The sequence below is a fragment of the Emys orbicularis genome, chromosome 24 (genome assembly GCF_028017835.1).
Source record: "Emys orbicularis isolate rEmyOrb1 chromosome 24, rEmyOrb1.hap1, whole genome shotgun sequence".
NCBI classification, from domain to species: domain Eukaryota; kingdom Metazoa; phylum Chordata; order Testudines; family Emydidae; genus Emys; species Emys orbicularis.
The window spans coordinates 8,979,142-8,996,056 of NC_088706.1; the positions used below are offsets into that span (position 1 = coordinate 8,979,142).

The 16,915-nt window shown below is 54.0% G+C and overlaps 1 protein-coding gene across 2 annotated transcripts; it reads right to left on the reverse strand.

Moving 5' to 3' along the window:
• Positions 1–2,350: 2,350 nt before the first annotated feature.
• Positions 2,351–16,867, reverse strand: LOC135893986 (procathepsin L-like). Of its 2 annotated transcripts, none has more exons than XM_065421949.1 (8): positions 16,742–16,867; positions 9,426–9,558; positions 8,304–8,426; positions 7,675–7,824; positions 6,523–6,747; positions 6,264–6,432; positions 4,729–4,843; positions 2,351–2,767 (listed from the first exon to the last, which is right to left on the reverse strand). In XM_065421949.1, exons 2-8 carry the CDS (start codon positions 9,546–9,548, stop codon positions 2,668–2,670), a joined length of 1,005 nt encoding a protein of 334 aa, XP_065278021.1. In that variant the 5' UTR covers positions 9,549–9,558; positions 16,742–16,867; the 3' UTR covers positions 2,351–2,667. The 2 variants fall into 2 exon arrangements, with proteins under 2 accessions (XP_065278021.1, XP_065278022.1); XM_065421950.1 differs by lacking the exon at positions 16,742–16,867 and adding an exon at positions 10,276–10,329.
• Positions 16,868–16,915: the final 48 nt, after the last annotated feature.

Sequence of the window (16,915 nt, forward strand, 5' to 3'; positions counted from 1 at the left end):
CCTTGTCTCACTAATATCCTGGGACCAACACGGCTACAACAACACTGGCTTGAATTTCAGAGCGGTAGCCGTTTTAGTCTGTATCACCAAAAGGAACGAGAAGTCCTTGTGGCACCTTAGAGACTAACAAATGTATTTGGGCATAAGCTTTCATGGGCGACAGCCCACTTAATCAGATACATGCATGTTCTCTGTATATATATATATATCTTCCTACTGTATTTTCCACTGCATGCATCTGATGAAGTGGGTTGTAGCCCACCAAAGCATATGCCCAAATAAATTTGTTAAGTCTCTAAAGTGCCACAAGTACTCCTTGTTCTTTTTACTGGATTGAATGGCTCCTTTTCACCCCCTACAGGTCAGTATGCTGGCCGCACACCATAGGAGAAGCTTGCACTGCTGCTCACTGCCCATATTTGATAACGAGAAGATTTCATTCTCCAGGGCTGTCAAATAGGCCAGCACTAAATTAGCCCCCCCACCCCACCCCACCCCCAAACCATAAAATAAAAAATCTCCTCTTCCCTCCATCTCTTTCAGGTCCGTGTCCATTGGGTCTGGCTCATATGCTCATGCAATGACCTTAGCCAGCCCAGGCCCCCTGCTAAAAATGAGGGACTGGCTGCTCTTTGACAGAGGTGCTGCGGAGAGCCAGCGCTGCTGCCTGTAAGCGCAGCAATCAATCTAACTGTTCCTGAAGCTGGCTGTGAAATGCTTGATTTATACCATAAGTACAGCTTGCGATTTCATAGAGCGAGGGGCAAATAAAGCTGAAGGAGCTGCTAATTCTCTCATAAATCTCAGGAGGTTTAGCATGAAGGACACCAGCTGGGTTGAGTGTTGTATGCTGCAAAGCAAATTGTCAAACTAGGCTTCCAAGGCACAGGGCAGCTTCGGCGCAGCGTCCCGAGAATAGGCCAGAACAGCGACAGCAGTAACAAGGCTCATTGAGCAGAATTCTGGACTCCCCCCGCCCTTCACACATGCTGATGCTGCTCAGATTGCATGGCTCTTGGAAGCCTGGCGAAGAGACAGGTGGATATCTGCCGTTGGCATGGGCAGGTGTTCGCTGCCTGAGGTCCAGGGGTGACCTACAGGTCACTCTTTTGGGCTGGTACATTGACAGATTTGAACAGTTGCAGGCATGAAGCACCAGGGGCCTCCCTCCCAGACTCTAGCTTTCAGCTGAGAGCTTTACCCCTCGCCCACAGCCACCTTCTGCCTCGGTAACAAGCAAGGAATACAGCCTAGAAGGGCGGGATTGATGGGAAGGGGCTCCAAGCACATGAGACCTCACTGCAACAATAGATGAAGCTGCTATCCCCTTTCTCCAGCGGGGCTCAAAGGGCTTTACAAACACCACGGCAGGGCATTTGGTCGGTATTATCACCCACCTGCTGTGGATGGGGAAACCGAGGCACAGAAATGGGACGTGACCAGCCCCAAGGTGTGTCAGAGTTGAGAATAGTGCTCTGTTCTCTTGCTTCCCAGTTCTAACCATTGGGCAGTACTCCCCTTTTGCTTTACTCAAACATTGTTGGGTAATGGTCATTTTAACAGCCCTGTGGGTTTTTTGTTTTGCAAATACCAAAGAAAACGAAAAACAAGGTGTAAAATAAAACAAAAACTCCCTGCAGTGGCAGCTACCGCCTGTGAGGTTGAGCCTGGGGACCTAGTACACGGGGTAGCAGCAGCACTTGGGTTTGGCCCAGCTGCCCCTCTGTCATGATGGTGGGAGATGGCTGGGCCAAATTTGAGTGAGTAGCATTGCAAGCTGGCGCATAGGGCCAAAGAGTATGGGGTGGGTTTGCATTGCAAACTCCCCCCACCCCGGCTTCCTACTCCACTGGAACCAGCATCTGACCCTCCTCTGGCTGGAGAAAATGAAACCACACAAAATTCCCCCCAAAAATAAAATGAAAAATGATATAGAGAATTTGATGGGGTTCTAATCGCTTTCTTTCTCCCTGGCATCATCATATCTGAATAAAGAGGGCCTGGGGAGCAAATGTAACGGGAGCTATTTATATGGCTTCTTGCCTTGTTGTTCCTGTTTGGTTGTAAATACATATCTTCAGGACAGTAAGCTCTGCGGTCTTAGATCCTGCCTGCACAGAGGCAGTGCTTTAATAATACAGACTCAGGTTACAGGCACTTCTACACCTTCCCATCATCATCTTCGTGGTTTTGTTGGCAGCCGGTTTGGCACGGTCTCCACGGGCTTTTGGGCTTTAGCTAAAGAGGAAAATGGGATCTAACAGCTAAGGGAACTTGTGAGGTGTATAGAAAGCTCCTACGGAGAAGCATCTTTAATCATCTTTCAAACCCACAAGGAGACTGGTTTTCACACTGAGAGGAAAACATTCTTTATTTTATGAATACGTCGGACAGGCCACTAAGCCTCGTTCAGCGATGCTGCGGCGTAACCAGAACAGGACTTACCCAGGCTTGCAAGAGCAATTTGCTGCACAACTTTTAATCGCTTCTAAACCCATGTAAATCGCAGCTAAGAAATAGCCCAGAAATCACTGCCAGGAGCAAAAAGAATCTCCATGCTGAAGACGAAGATCAAGTCATTTTGACTGTGGGAAGAAAAAAAACCCCACACAGTATGTGAGGCCTTCTGCCATGCAGGCCCAGGGCAGGAGGAAAACCCAGCACTGGCTACAAGACGGGATAGCTTGCTTGATTGGCCACACCACAGTGATTGTTGGCTCCTTTCGCCAGCCGGATGTAACCTTTTTCGCCCCATAGCTCAGACCAGCTGCGGGAAGATAAAGTGAAGAGAGCATGAGAGAATCTCTGTGGGAACAGAAGGGCGTTTGAACATTATAATGAGAAAGAAAAGTTGTCCCAATATGCTAGACCAGTGGTTTTCAAACTGCGGGCACTGGTTAGCACCGCCGACCGGGCCGTTAAAAGTCCCATCTGCAGTGCTCCCGGCTAAGACAGGCTAGTCCCTACCTGTTCTGACACCACGCTGCGCCCCGGAAGCGGCCAGCAGCAGGTCCGGCTCCTAGGTGGGGGGGCAATGGAGCTGCACGCGCTGCCCCCGCCCCGAGCACCGGCTCCGCACTCCCATTGACCGAGAAGTCTGCCTTTGCACCCCCGCTGTGCCGCTGCCCGGGAGCCGCCCGAGGTAAGCCCGTGCCCCAACCCCACGCCCCAATCCCCTGCCCTAAGCTCCACCCTAAACCCAGAGCCCCTTCCTGTACCCCAAACCCCTCATCCCCGGCCTCACCCCAGAGCCTGCACCCAGACCCCAGACCCCCAACCCCCAGCCTTGATCCCCCCCCAAACCAGAGCCCCCTCCCGCACCCCAAACCCCTCATCCCTGGCCCCACCCCAGAACCTGCACCCCCAGCCCAGAGCCCTGACCCCCCACCCTGCACCCCAACCCCCTGCCCCAGCCCAGAGCCCCCTCCCACACTCTGAACCCCTCATTCCCAGCCCCCCCCCCCCCGCAGCCAAACCCTCTGCCCCAGCCCCGAGCCCCTCCCACACCCCAAACCCCTCATCCCCAGCTCCTTTGGGTCACGGGCATCAAGAATTTTCTTCAACTGGGTCCCCAGAAAAAGAGTTTAAAAACCACTGTGCTAGAGGCCAGCTTCAAGGATGCTTTGAGCATCTGCCTAACCAGCTGTCCACTGGCTGATCTCAGGTTCTCCAGACCATCCAATGAAGGCACCAAACGCTTGTTCTCTGCAGCGGGATGCTGTGCATTGGCACGTCCCTTCTGCCTTCGATCACAAAGGGAATAAATCTGGCAGCCTCAGCTAAGCCATTTCTCCAGAATACCCCTCCGTCAACTAGCAAGTTTGGCCTTCTCATTTCAGGAGTCGCCAGGGAGAGGGGAGGGAAAGTAGCCACGTGGCACTGAGGCAGTGGAAGGTGGGGGAGGCTTGCCCAGCGCTCAGTCCACGTACGCCTGGCTCCTGACAGCTGCTTAGCTCTTTCATTTTGAGAAGGCAAAAATCCAAAGACAGGCCCAGAGCGAGACAGATCTCCGGGGTGGGGAGGTGCAAGTTTGCACGAGTGCCCATCCTGAGGCCTTGGGAATGCGTACGGTCGGGGAGCAGGGTGAAGGGTTGTGAGTTCACACGTGGGCACCTGCATGCTGGGGGGCAGGATTGAGTTGGCACAGAGTGTCCTGCAGGAGGGGTAAGGGGGGGAGTTTACATGTGTGTGTACATGCAATCTGAGGGGAGGGTGCACATCTTGGGGGCGGGGCGTGTTTTGATCATAGAATCATAGAATATCAGGGTTGGAAGGGACCTCAGGAGGTCATCTAGTCCAACCCCCTGCTCAGAGCAGGACCTAATCCCCAACTAAGTCATCCCAGCCAGGGCTTTGTCAAGCTGGGCCTTAAAAACCTCTAAGGAAGGAGATTCCACCACTTCCCTAGGTAACCCGTTCCAGTGCTTCACCACCCTCCTAGTGAAATAGTGTATCCTAATATCCAACCTAGACCTCCCCCACTGCAACTTGAGACCATTGCTCCTTGTTCTGTCATCTGCCACCACTGAGAACAGTCTAGATCCATCCTCTTTGGAACCCCCTTGATGTGTGTACACATACAGTTGGGGGCTGGGGAGGAAGTGGGGGGGTGCATTTTCACAGAGGGCATGGGTTGGAGGCAGCTTTGGATGCCGCCAGAAGGCGACAGAGGTGAGTGTGCCAAGGGTGTCTCGGGGAGAGCTCTCTCGCCTGGCTACTCCCCCTCACCTGTTCTTTAGGAGCCAGTAGGGGGCGGTCTTCCCATTCTCCTGAGATGTGCCGTAGCCCACGGCCAGCATCGCGTGGTTCACTGTTTGGCTGCACTGGCTGTCGGTGAAGACTCCTGGGGAGAGCAAAGCCGGAGTGAGATGAGCTGCTGCGGGTCTCTCCCTCTCGGAACAGAAGCAGACCCTGGAGGGAGGTCCCAGCGGATTGGAAGGAAAAACTCCCCCAGGGCATTGGATTGAAGCCTGCTTGGTCCCTGCAGGCTGTCAGATAGCAGGCCCAGCTGGGGAAGGAGGTAATCAAGTGCCCCCCGGGAGGTGAGATGAAACTAAGCGACAGACCCAGTCATTCCGGATGGGAGCCCGGACAGCGCAGTGAAAAAGCCCCGAGCCAAAGTGCTGGAATCCCGTGTCCTGTTCTGGTCTGCACAGAAGGACGTCGATAAATTGGAGAGGGCTCAGAGCAGAGTCATCATGACGATCAAAGAATCTGGGCTTGTCTCCGGCTGTAGCGCTTAGCGAAGATGCTCCCTATGTCAATGGGAGAGTTTCTCCCCTCGGGGTTGGTACTCCACCTCCCTGAGAAGCAGTAGCTCTGTTGACGGGAGAAGGCCTCCTGTCGCGGTAGTGCTGAATAGACCCGGGGGTTAGGTTGGTATAACTATGTCGCTCAGAAAACACGCCCCATAGTGATTGACTCAAGCGAGGAGCTCAGTTCTATTTAGCTTCAAGTGAAGGCTAAGGGGTGACTTACCAGTCTCTAAGTACCTCCAGGGGGAATAAATATTTGAGAATGGGCTCTTTAGTCTAGCAGACAAAGGCGTAACGTGATCGAATGGCTGGAAGTTGAAGCTAAACAAATTCAGACTGGAAATAAGGGGCAGACTTTTCACAGTGAGGGTAATTAACCATTGGAACTCACGGTGGATTCTCCCTCCTGGGCAATTTTTAAATCAAGGTTTCCTAAAAGATCTGCTGAAGCAGAGGTGCTGACTCTGTGGGTGCTCTGGGGCTGGAGCACCCACGGGGGGAAAATGGTGGGTGCGGAGCACCCACCGGCAGCCCCCCTATCAGAACCTCCCCCTCCCCGCAGCGCCTCCTGCCCGCCGCAATCCACTGTTTCACAGCATGCAGGAGGCTCTGGGGGGGAGGAGGGAGGAGCAAGGACAGGGCAGGAAGAAACGGGGTGGGGGTGGGGCCTTGGGGGCGGAGGCGGAGTGAGGGCAGGGCTTGGGGCAGAGCCGGAGGGGCAAGCACCCCCCCCCCGGCACATTGTAAAGTCTGCACCTCTGTGCTCTAGCAATTAATTCAGGCAAGTCCTACGGCCTGCATTATGCAAGACATCAGACTAGATCAGTAGCTTCCAACCTGTGGCCGGTGGACTCCTGGGAGTCTGCCGACAATGCCTCCGATTTCCAAAGGGGTCCGCCCCTCCATTCAAAAGGTATGGGGTCCGCAAATGAGAAAAGGTTGAAAACCACTGGGTTAGATTATCCCAGTGATCCCTTCTGACCATAGACTCTCTGGGACGTTTGGTACCTGACTTGTAGAAGTGGAAGTAGAAGGTGCTGGCATCCACGGCAACGGAGACCGGGCCGACAGTGGCCACCGCCTGCTCCAGAGCTGTCTCGTTGCCCGGCTGGATCTGCATGAGAGAGGTGCAGTTGGCAGCGTTGTCCTGGGGGTTGTAATGGCAGCTGAATTCGTCCTGCAGAGAAAGGAGATGGAACGGGAGCTCGGGCACTGCTCCCTGGAGAAGCAGCCGCCCGCCCCAGAAGGCCACGCTCGCCTACGTTACCCTCTCCAAGTAGGGGTAGTTGAGCTCCGAGTTGATGCCCTTGTTGTCCCGCACGTACTGGAAGGCCCGAGTGATGAAGCCCCCATGGCACCCGTTGTTCCCCAGCCTCCTCGAGCAGTCCATGAGGTTCTGCTCGCTCAGCGACAGCAGTTTGCCCGTCTTCTTGAAGACCAAGCCCTCCAGGGCTCCCGTGGCACTGAAAGCCCAGCAGGACCCGCAGTGGCCCTGCAGAAAGCAAGGCAGGTGGGTGGGGGACAGGTTCTAGCTCAGACGTTCTCAATCTATTTGGCCCGGAGGACGTCCCATGGGCCGCGGCCGTGTGCTGATTGGGCCACGGGTTGAGAACCACCGTTCTAGCTCAACCAGGAGCTGCTGGGCTCAGTGCAAGAATCCCAGCGGGAGGTTCCCTGGGCTGTGTGATGCAGGCAGGCGGGCGGCTTAGATAATCGTCAGGGCCTTACAAGCTCTTGCTCGCTGGAAAGCGGCGGGAGGGAGTCCGAGCCCCAACGCGAGGCCGGGGAACCGGAGCAGCAGCAGCAGAGAGCAGCTGGGGTGCTCTGGCTGCCCCTCCGTCCCGTGGCAGAGCTGGGGGTTGGGGATTTGCAACGGGGACCCTCGCCTCTGGGGCTTGCTCCCTCTGGCGGTTGCTGTTAGACGGGGGAAGAGAGTCCCACCACCGCCTGCTTTTAGCGATCCCGGCTCCCGCCCCAGCGCGGCGGGGCACGTGGCCGAAGTGAACCCAACTCCTGCACGGCAGGGTCTGGATCAGGCTCAAGCTCCAGGCAAAGGCCCTTGGGGAGGCAGAGGCAGGGCCCCAGGGGGGCAAAGGCCCATTCCATGGGGCTTCATGAAAACCAGGACAGGCCAAGGGCCTACCAATTCCACGCGGGTTAGCCACTGCCACCCCACCTGCCAGGCCGTCCTCTAGGCCCCGGGCTGAGCACATTCCAGAGGGGCAGCCAAGGGCCCCTCCATCCATCAGCCAGGAAACCACAGGCAGCGACGCTGTTCGGACAGGCAGCCAGGCCCGCCTGAGGCTTGCCTTGACCCAGGCTCTGGGGGCCAGTGACAGGGAGCTCCGGGGCTGGGAGGTTTCCATGGCTGGCTGAGGGGTTAGGCCCCAAGCAGGGAGCTCTCTGCACCGGCACCCACCTGGTTTTTCACGGGGGTGACGTAACCCTTTGCGCGCCAGTCCACCTCCGTGGGAGTCTCCCAAGCAGCCAATTCCTGGAAGAGAGGCACCTTCCCGCCATGCCGCTCGGCTAGGAAACCATTCAGAAGCTGGTTAAACTCTTCGTCCGTCTGGAGGGGAAGGAAAATTTTAAATCCGGAGAGCACGCGACCGAGAACTCCTGGCCAACAGAGGAGCTGCATTCTCAGCCCTGGCCCTGGCCCCCAACCCCTGAGGATACAGACAGATCAGACAGCTGATGATGTTGAGAGAGGGGGAGGCAGCCCCACGGGGAGGCTGGGGAGCTGCGTAGGAGGAGGCTCTTGCACCAACGGCAGCTAGGAGGCCAATGAAGAGGCAGGTGCTGAAGGAGGGAAAGTTATAAAACAGCGGGGCCCTGACGTGAGTGGGGGCAGCAGTGGTATGGAGGTGGATGGGGCGAGGGGAGCGGAGTCACGGGTGGGCTGGGAGCTGGGATCTGCCGGGCCCAGCGAGAAGTGGGGAGTCATGTGAGGCAGGGGGAGAAACCAGGGAGGAGGCTTCGGGTTTGGTCCCACGGGTGCCTCGCCCCGCAACCAAGTGCCAGGATCCGCGCCGGGGGGCAGGTTACCAGGTCCCCGAAGTGGTTCATTTCCAGGCGGTAGCTGTGCTTCCCCAGAGACTCCTCCAGGTTGTGGCGCTCGATCCGCCGCAGGTTCTTCTCCCAGACCGTCCTGCGGAAAGCTTCCGCCTCCTGCCAGGGGACGGAGCGACAGCTTGGTTACACTTGGCCAGGGCCCCCGCGCCCTGCAAGCAAACATCTAGCAGGCAGGCAGTGACGGGAGCCGTGGTTGGCCCCAGCCTGGCCTGGGTTCCATTGAGGGGGGCGACACGTGGGAATCCAGGCACCCGCAAGCCGGCCAGGAGCTCGGCTCGCCTGGGCAGGCTCTGTGCAGCCGGTGAGCACAGGCCGCGGGGCTGGGGAGGGCGGAGCAGCGAGGGTAAGAGAAAGCAGCAAACATTTTGCCTCAAACGTTTGAGAGCTGGTAGCTTTCCTGCCTGCTCCCAATCCTCCCTGATTCTCCGTGCACCACAGCTGCTTGCAGGGGCTGAAGTACGGGGGCAGAGCACATGTCCCCCTCCTCTCCCAGGCCTGGCTAAATAGGGCATCCCCTAAGACTACCCCTCCTTCTCCCAGCTCCATTAACCCCCGAATCTCCCTATTTCCAGCTGGGAGCAGATGTGCCAAAATCCAGCCTAAGAGTGGCTGAAACCCCACAGGAGCTGGGGGAGCCCTGAGGCTTCCCAGAGGGTGGAGGAGCAGCCAAACCCCTACAGCCATTGGGGCTCACCCCATCCTCCATCAGACCCCAGCGAGGAAGAAAGCAACAGCTCCCCTACAGGGGCAGCTGACATCCAGGTCCTACAACCTCCCGGCCAAGCCACCACGGCTCTCCGGGAAGTCGAGTCTGGCCGTGCCCTGGCCGCTTCGCACGGCCCGGTGGGTGCTGCTCGCTCTCAGGCCGCTGGGGCTGGAAGCGCTGGATTGCGAGAAGGCCTTGCTCGCTACTTCCCTCTCCTCTACCCCCAAATCCTCGAAGCTCGGGCTCTAGCCACTCGGTTTGGTTCAAATGCAGCCGAGCGAGGAAATCCCGCTCCCAGGGAGCGGAGGAGATGGAGCGAGCCGGGGGACAGCCGACGAGACGGTCACAGTGGCCAAGCCACAAAGAGTCACTGGGGCTGCAGTACTTACTTCAGGATACTCCTTAGCGTGGAAGGTCTTCCATCCTCGCCAGCCTTCCTCCAGGGCAGGGTCCGGTGCCCGGGACGCACCCAGCAGGACCGCAAGGGACCCCACCAGCACTGGCAGCTGCATCTCTCTCAGGCTGGGTGGGTTAAAACACACCTGTTAGAGTTTAATCCTGGCTGCTCTTGGCATCTCACCGAGCCGGGGCGTGGAGGGGGACAGGAGCCAAGGAGCGCAGCTTGTCCTCAGTTCCCAATTGTAACTCAGCCTACGATGTCCCCTCCCCACCATTGACGGCAACTTGATGGGGAAACCTCCAAAAATAGAGCCCTAGGAAATTCATGTCAAAGACCCCGCTCTCCCTGGCAGCTCCAATCCAGCCCACAGCTGAAATGTGCCGTCACCTGAACAGCTGCGGAGTGGCTACTAGGAATCAGTGGGTGGCTCTCAGTCCAGTTTCTAGCTGGTTACACCTCAAAGATCAGCAATTGCCCATGATTTCTTCGTTCTCGGTCTCAGCTGGGAGGCCGAGGACGGAGCCCAAGCTCCAGGTCTGGCCTGGGGCTGTCAGCTGGTCCTGCCGAGCCCTGTATTGCATACACGAATCCAGGCTCAGAGCTATCAGCTGGGCCCCTTTCCCCCTCACCAGCTGCAAGGTCACTGGTTGCACACTGCCCACCCTCCTCCTTCCTCCCACTGTATTCAACAGAGGTTTAGAAAATAAAACACAGCAGCAATCTGAAGATCTGGCTTTCCGGCTCTGCTTCCCGGGCCCTGTGTGTGTGTCCAGCATTGGGTGCCGCCCGCACTGTCAGCTAGCACGCTAGGTTCCCCAGGCCAGGGACTGCATTTGCACCTTGGCTTTCTTCAGGGCCGAGCGCACGGCCGGCTCTCACCGATCATATCGTAACTCTGATCAACCTAACGGATGCGTCAGCCAGCAGCATCTCTGCGTGAGGACAAAACACCCAACCTTTGCCGCTTGGAAATGACTCAGCCTGCGGCTTCCTCCCTGCCAGCAGTGCGGGGCTATTGCAACATGCTGCCGGCGTGTGCCCTACACCCCAGGGGGGCATCACCGTTTTGCAGCCAAGAATTTAGCAAGGTTCAAGGCGGGCTTGGCCTTCTCTGTGCGTAACCAGAGGCTCTAGTTAATGCTAACAGAAGCGGAAGAGAGAGAAACGCTCAGGCGTCAGGGCTCAAACTGCTCTGTATTAGGGATGAGGATGAGATTGTCAGGGTGGGGCAGATTATTGCACATTGGCCTCCAGCGGAGTTTTTTTGCACCTTCCCTTGAAATGTCCAATGCTGGCCATGGTCAGAGCTGGGAGCCTGGACCGGCTGGCCCATGGGTCTGATCCAGCCTGGCAGTTCTCCCCCAGGCTAACCCCATTTGCGTTAACACCAGGACAGCCCACTGGTGTCAACGCCTGAGATCAACAGGAAATAGGACTCTCCCAGCCAGGCAGGGCTGCTGCTGCAGCCCAGGGGCAGTGGAAGCAGTTGGGGCAGAGGGTGAGCACACCAGCACTGGAAATGTCCTGGGGGCTCAGCTCCCATGTAAACTTGGGCACAGCTGGGGGGAGGGGCGCAGAGGCAACAGTGGGACCTGGAGAAGTTGGAGCAGCGGCTGGGGAGCAGGGGCTAAGACCCAGAGGGGCTCGAACAGGCTGGGAGCAGGTAGGAACCTCAGAGACCCTCTTTCTCCAATCACAGGGAGGTTCTGCCCCCCCTCTGCTCTTTCCTAACTGACCCCCTAGACTTTGAGGTCAGAAGGGACCATCATGATTCTCTACTCTGACCTCCGGCCCATTGCAGGCCACAGAACCTCACCCACCCACTCCTGAAATAGACCCTCCAACCTCGGTCTGAGTTACTGACGTCCTCAGATCATGGTTTAAAGACTTCAAGTTAGAGAGAATCCACCATTGACACTAGTTTAAACCTGCAAGTGACCAGCGCCCCATGTTGCAGAGGAAGGCAAAAAAAGAGAACTGGATAAATTCATGGAGGTTAAGTCCATTAATGGCTATTAGCCAGGATGGGTAAGGAATGGTGTCCCTAGCCTCTGTTTGTCAGGGGGTGATGATGGACAGCAGGAGAGAGATCACTTGATCATTACCTGTTAGGTTCACTCCTCTGGGGCACCTGGCATTGGCCACTGTCGGTAGACAGGATACTGGGCTAGATGGACCTTTGGTCTAACCCAGTATGGCCGTTCTTATGTAAGGCAAAAAAAACCCCAGGGTCTCTGCCAATCTGACCTGGGGGAAAGTTCCTTCCTGACCCCAACTATGGTGATCAGTTAGACCCTGAGCACGTGGGCAAGACCCACCAGCCAAACACCAGGAAAAGAATTCTCTGGAGTAACTCAGAGCTCTCCCCATCTAGTGTCCCAGCACCAACCATTGGAGATCTTTGCTGCTCGCCGTCGCAGATCAGCTACATGCCATCGTGGGCTGCCCCACCATCCCATCCCCTCCATCAACTTTTCTTGAAGTCAGTTAGGGTTTTGCTCCCAATGCTCCCCTTGGGAGGCTGCTCCAGAACTTCACTCCTCTGATGGTTGGAAACGGTTTAATTTCAAGCCTAAACTTGTTGATGGCCAGTTTCTATTCATTTGTTCTTGTGTCCACATGGGCGCTTAACTTAAATAACTCCTCCCTCCTCAGTGGTTAGTAGGCCCACTTCTTTCCTTTTATTTATATGGCTATAGAACCTTTCGCTATTGGCTTTAATTCCCTTTGCAAGGTCCAACTTCGCTTGGCTTTTGGCAGTTCTCACTGTATTCCTACACTCTCTGACCTTCCCTTGCTCATCCCTCCCATCTTCCATTCCTTGTAGGCGTTCTCCAATCACCTGTTTGAGATGCTTGCTCATCCAACTTGGTCTGCAACTCTTCCCTACAAATATTTCCCCCTTGCTTGGGACCCAGGCTTCAGAGAGCTTCTGCAGCTTTGATTTAAAGTAATTCCAAGCCACCTCCACCTTCTGATCCTTGAGTTCTTCAGTCCAGTCCGCTTCCCTAATTCCCTTCGTTTTTTAAAGTTTGCCCCTTTGAAATCAAGGCCCCTAGTTGCAGAGTTCTTTTTGTTTATCCTTCCATTTAATTTAAACAGAATTAGCTCATGATCACTCGAGCCAAGGTTGTCCCTTGGTGATCACTGCTCACCAAAGCCAAATCTAAATGGCTGCACCTCTTGTTGGTTCAGCGCCTATTTGGTGAAGAAAGCGGTCACATACATCCAGGAAAATCTGGGCCCTTCTATTAGTAGTAGCACTTGTCCTCCACTCTGTATCAGGGAAGTTAAAGTCTCCCATAATCACACAATTCCGAGCAGTATTTTATTTAATTAAAAGCATTACAAAGCTCTCTCTCCCTCTCCATAGCCAGATCAGATCCTGGGGGCTTTAGCACACGCCAGTGACTAGCCCAGGGGAACCCCCTCTGGTAGCTTTCTTCCCCCAAGTGGTTTTGGCCCCGACTCGGTCTTATCCATTCCATCACTTCTCATTTCTGTACAGTCTGCCTTCTCATCAATACACATCACTACTCCGGTGCATCATTCTCATCTTCGCCCCTTCTTTCACAAACAGCCCCTCGGCCTCGGCGCTGCCTCCCTCGTTTGCAGCTCCCTCACCTTCCACTCCGGGCTGTTTCTGTGACGCCTTCCAGCAATGACCTTGGTTCTGCTCCACCTCAGGCTTGGATCAGCCTCTCTGGCTGAACTCTAAGGGTACGTCTACACTGCACGATTTCCAGGCCGAGCAGACGGACTCACGCTCGCTTAGCTTGAGCTAACACGAGTCTCCCCGCTGCAGTGACTAGACGCTCCCTACACTTCTTGGGGCAGAGACCTGCCTCCAGCCCTCCAGCTCTGTTGGTTACAAAGAGGTTGGGGGTTCAGTGTGTGTCCCCTAAGTATTTAGCTCAAGGCTTGATGCTGCTAACTGGCAAACATCACAAGGCGAGTGGTACAACTCCCTTTGTATTTTTTTTATAATTTCAACTGATAAATTGATTTTAAAAAAGCTTAAAAATCAAGTTTTCATGGTTGTGCAAAATGATAGGGGGAAAACGCTTAAAACCATTTTTATCTTCACAGTTGCAGGAAATTGGGGCGGGGGGGGTGTCAGGCAATATTTATTTAACAGTTGGTGCTGACATTCAACAAGTGAAAGCTTCATAAACTGTTAAAACACCCGTTGGCAACATCACCTGTCAAACTATACAAAAAGTCAAGAGCCTTAAATCAAACTCTGAGAAGTTATCAAGCTACGTTGCCTGTCAGTTTCAGTTAGCAGCAGTGGGATTTTTGTGCATGTGTGATGAAATCTACTGACATTTACCGATTTGAGAAAAAAAAAAATCTAATTTTTCCAAACCTCCTCATGAGCAAGAGCTTAGAAGCATCGTGGACAAACATCTCTAGGAAGCTGGTTTTCGTATTGCCCAGAAAGTCAGAGTCCAGCCCAGCCCAAAGACCTGGTTGAAAATTAGTGCTGGGAGAAAATGTGTCTGCAACATTTTTAAACAGTAGAGCGCCTCCCCTCCCTCCCTGGGCTGTGGCTGCTGCAAACTATCACACGTCCTCCCGCAGCGCTGATAAGTAGAGCCGTTTGTGAGCAGCATGATCGGAGGCAGAAATAGCATGTGTGATGGATAAGGTCAGAGAAACTGGGGGAAGGCGAGAGAAGGCTGTTGCTTTGCATTGAGGTTTAGTGCAAGGCGTGGGTGAACACAGAGCTGTGCGTGATGGATTGAGCCTTCAGTTCTAAGCTCAGGGCCCTACCCGCTAGGACTCAGCTCAGGACGACTGTAGGAAGGTTTGTCTAATGCCTAGGGTTAAGGGGAGGTAGATCTGACTGTCTCCTCCCTCCAAGCACTTAAGCACCCAAAGGAGCTGCAAAACCATCCTGCATACAGCTCCCTGCCTGCTCCCTAACTGGGGCCTCTAGACTTTGTTGCAATATCAGTAAACCCCATTTTACAGAGGGGAAACTGAGGCACGATGCCTCGCACTGGGAAGCCTGTGACAGCTAGAATCCAGCTGTGACTGCGGATAGAAGACCATCCCCAAAGAGCCCCTTACTCCTGTGTCAGCTTCACCGGAACAAGTTGATTTCCTCTCCCATTTCCTCCCAGAGAGCATACAGGGTTGGGCTGGTCAGGGATGCCCTAGCTCCGTCACTTCAGGAAGCTAGCACTTGCTGAATTGTTGTGACCCCCTCGTTCTAGGTAAGCGTTGCTGTAGGAGGGTGGAAACAGCATGCACTACTCCTTAGCACCTCCTTTGTGGACCAGATTCTCCATTTCCCTGTCACCTGTGCAATCATTTACCCCAAGGCCAAGCAGGTATACAATGAATGAATGGTAGAGTTGATACACACTTGCCCCTGGGGTAAATAACTATATGGGGCATAGGGTACTGGCCAATCCATCCCAATCAATGGAATCATTGCATCTCAGCTGGAAAGATCCTAAATGTTTTCACCCCGCTATTGTAGAGCGGGGCCAGTCGTTCCATAGTTAAGGTTGCAAGGGGTGGCTGAAGCCAAGTGTGGGCTGTCAAGCAACTGCGTAAGTCAGATCGGCCTTAAAGTTAGAGCGGAGGTAGAATTCTACAAAATGTTAAGTGTATTGGACAATAGCATCCTACTTAACAGCCTAGAAATAGTTGAAGAGCTACAGCGAAGGAATCCTCTTTTCCACCTCTAAAACGCAGCTAGCTCTGGGGTGGAAAAGAGGGGCTGTTTAAGGCACTGCAGTGCTACACTGTTAATGGAGAACAAAACGGTGAGTGCTAAACATAGCTGCTGGCACCATTGCAGGAAGGGGGCTTGCTGGAGGTTAGAAGCTGGTAAAGATGTTTTCAGTGAACTCCCTTCATGAGAATTTTCTGGTGTATTTTAGCATACTTTATTTTTTGGTGTATTTCTGGTGTACTTCATTTTTCCAGCTGTGTAACAAAACTCCTCCCCCTACCAGGGCTGCAGGACCCCACCACCACCCACCCCTTGCCCTAGAATTTGTCTTCTAGCCACCACCTTATAAACCACTGCAGTGTTGTAAATAATGCAGAGCTGCGGGTTCTGCCTCACAGAGCAACACAACACTCCAGAATGTGGCAATACTGTTTCAACATGGCTCAGTGGTGAAAAAGCGATCCAAGGGCTCAATGCTTCTAGCCCTGGCTCCCTTGACGCTAAACATTAGAGACAAGGTGGGGGCTGTAATCGTTCAAGATCTTTCATTAGCTCACGCACCCTGTGTCTCGAATATCCTGGGACCCACACAGTTGCACCTCTACTTGACACCAATATAACACACTGTGCAGTGATCAAGGGAAATGCTAGAACGTTTTCCGTCAAAACATTTTGGGGGGGACAAAGTGGCTTTTGATTAAAACTGAAATTTTTCTGACCCCCCCCGGTATTTGTCAAAACCAAAAACTGGGGGGGGAAATATTATTTTAAAAACAATGTTCTGGCCCTTAACACCAGAACATTTTCCACATTGCAGAAAACCCGAGGGAGAGGGGGAGGGGGGGAGGAAGAGATGGACGAATAATTTGTTTTTTCAATTTTTCACAGGGAAAGAATTCCTTTCCCAACCAGCTCTAGTGGTCACTCCCATTCTAACAGAGTATTATCAACACTCACACCGAATCCCCAAATACCATTCACGTCCAGGTGCAATTCATTTAACATCTGTCAGCAGCTACCTTTGAGATACAGATGCAGTAAGGTGCATTGAACCTGGCTTCAGCAATATAGGAGGTAAGTATAAGGTAAGGGGCAGCTGAAAGGAATAAGGTGGAGACTCTTTGCATAATTTGTCCGCAGTGCCCAATAGGCAGTGCCAGATTGGAGTAGGTTGATTTCCCAGCTACTGTCTTTCAAGCTCTCAGTCCCCCACACAGAAAAAACAGCCCCTCTTCATGGCATGGAATAGTCTTACAAATTCAAGGGATGAGCTTGGATGAGTGCAGTAGCGGAGAGATTTGTAAACGCTTCAGGAGAAGGACTTTAAAAAAAAAAAAAGATGTTGCAGAAGCATTAAGTCCACTTACTGCACAATACAACTACAATCAACTGCCTTAGGCTCTTGGGTCATTGCTGGTCACCTACCACATAGTCTAAGGAGGAGGAGGGAAAAGAAAGAACACAGCAGGCTGGGAATAAGGGGCTCAAAGGGCTCAGGTCTGTCCTGCGATCCATCACGCTTTCAGCTGTGAGGAAGCTGTTAGGATTAAGGAAGACAGAAGAGGAACAATCCAGGCAACACACAAAGGCTTTGTTGTTGACTGGCACTTACTTACCTGGATCTCCAAAGGCCGGGAGAAAGCACAAGCAACTCCAATCTCTCTCTTTCTCACAGCAATGTGGGGCCACCAGTACCTTCACTCGGGGAACTGCAGATGTGTGCAACTTCCTCCATCACATCTCCCTCCCCCAGCCCTGCTGCTCAGTCTCTTACCCCACAGGACTTCCTG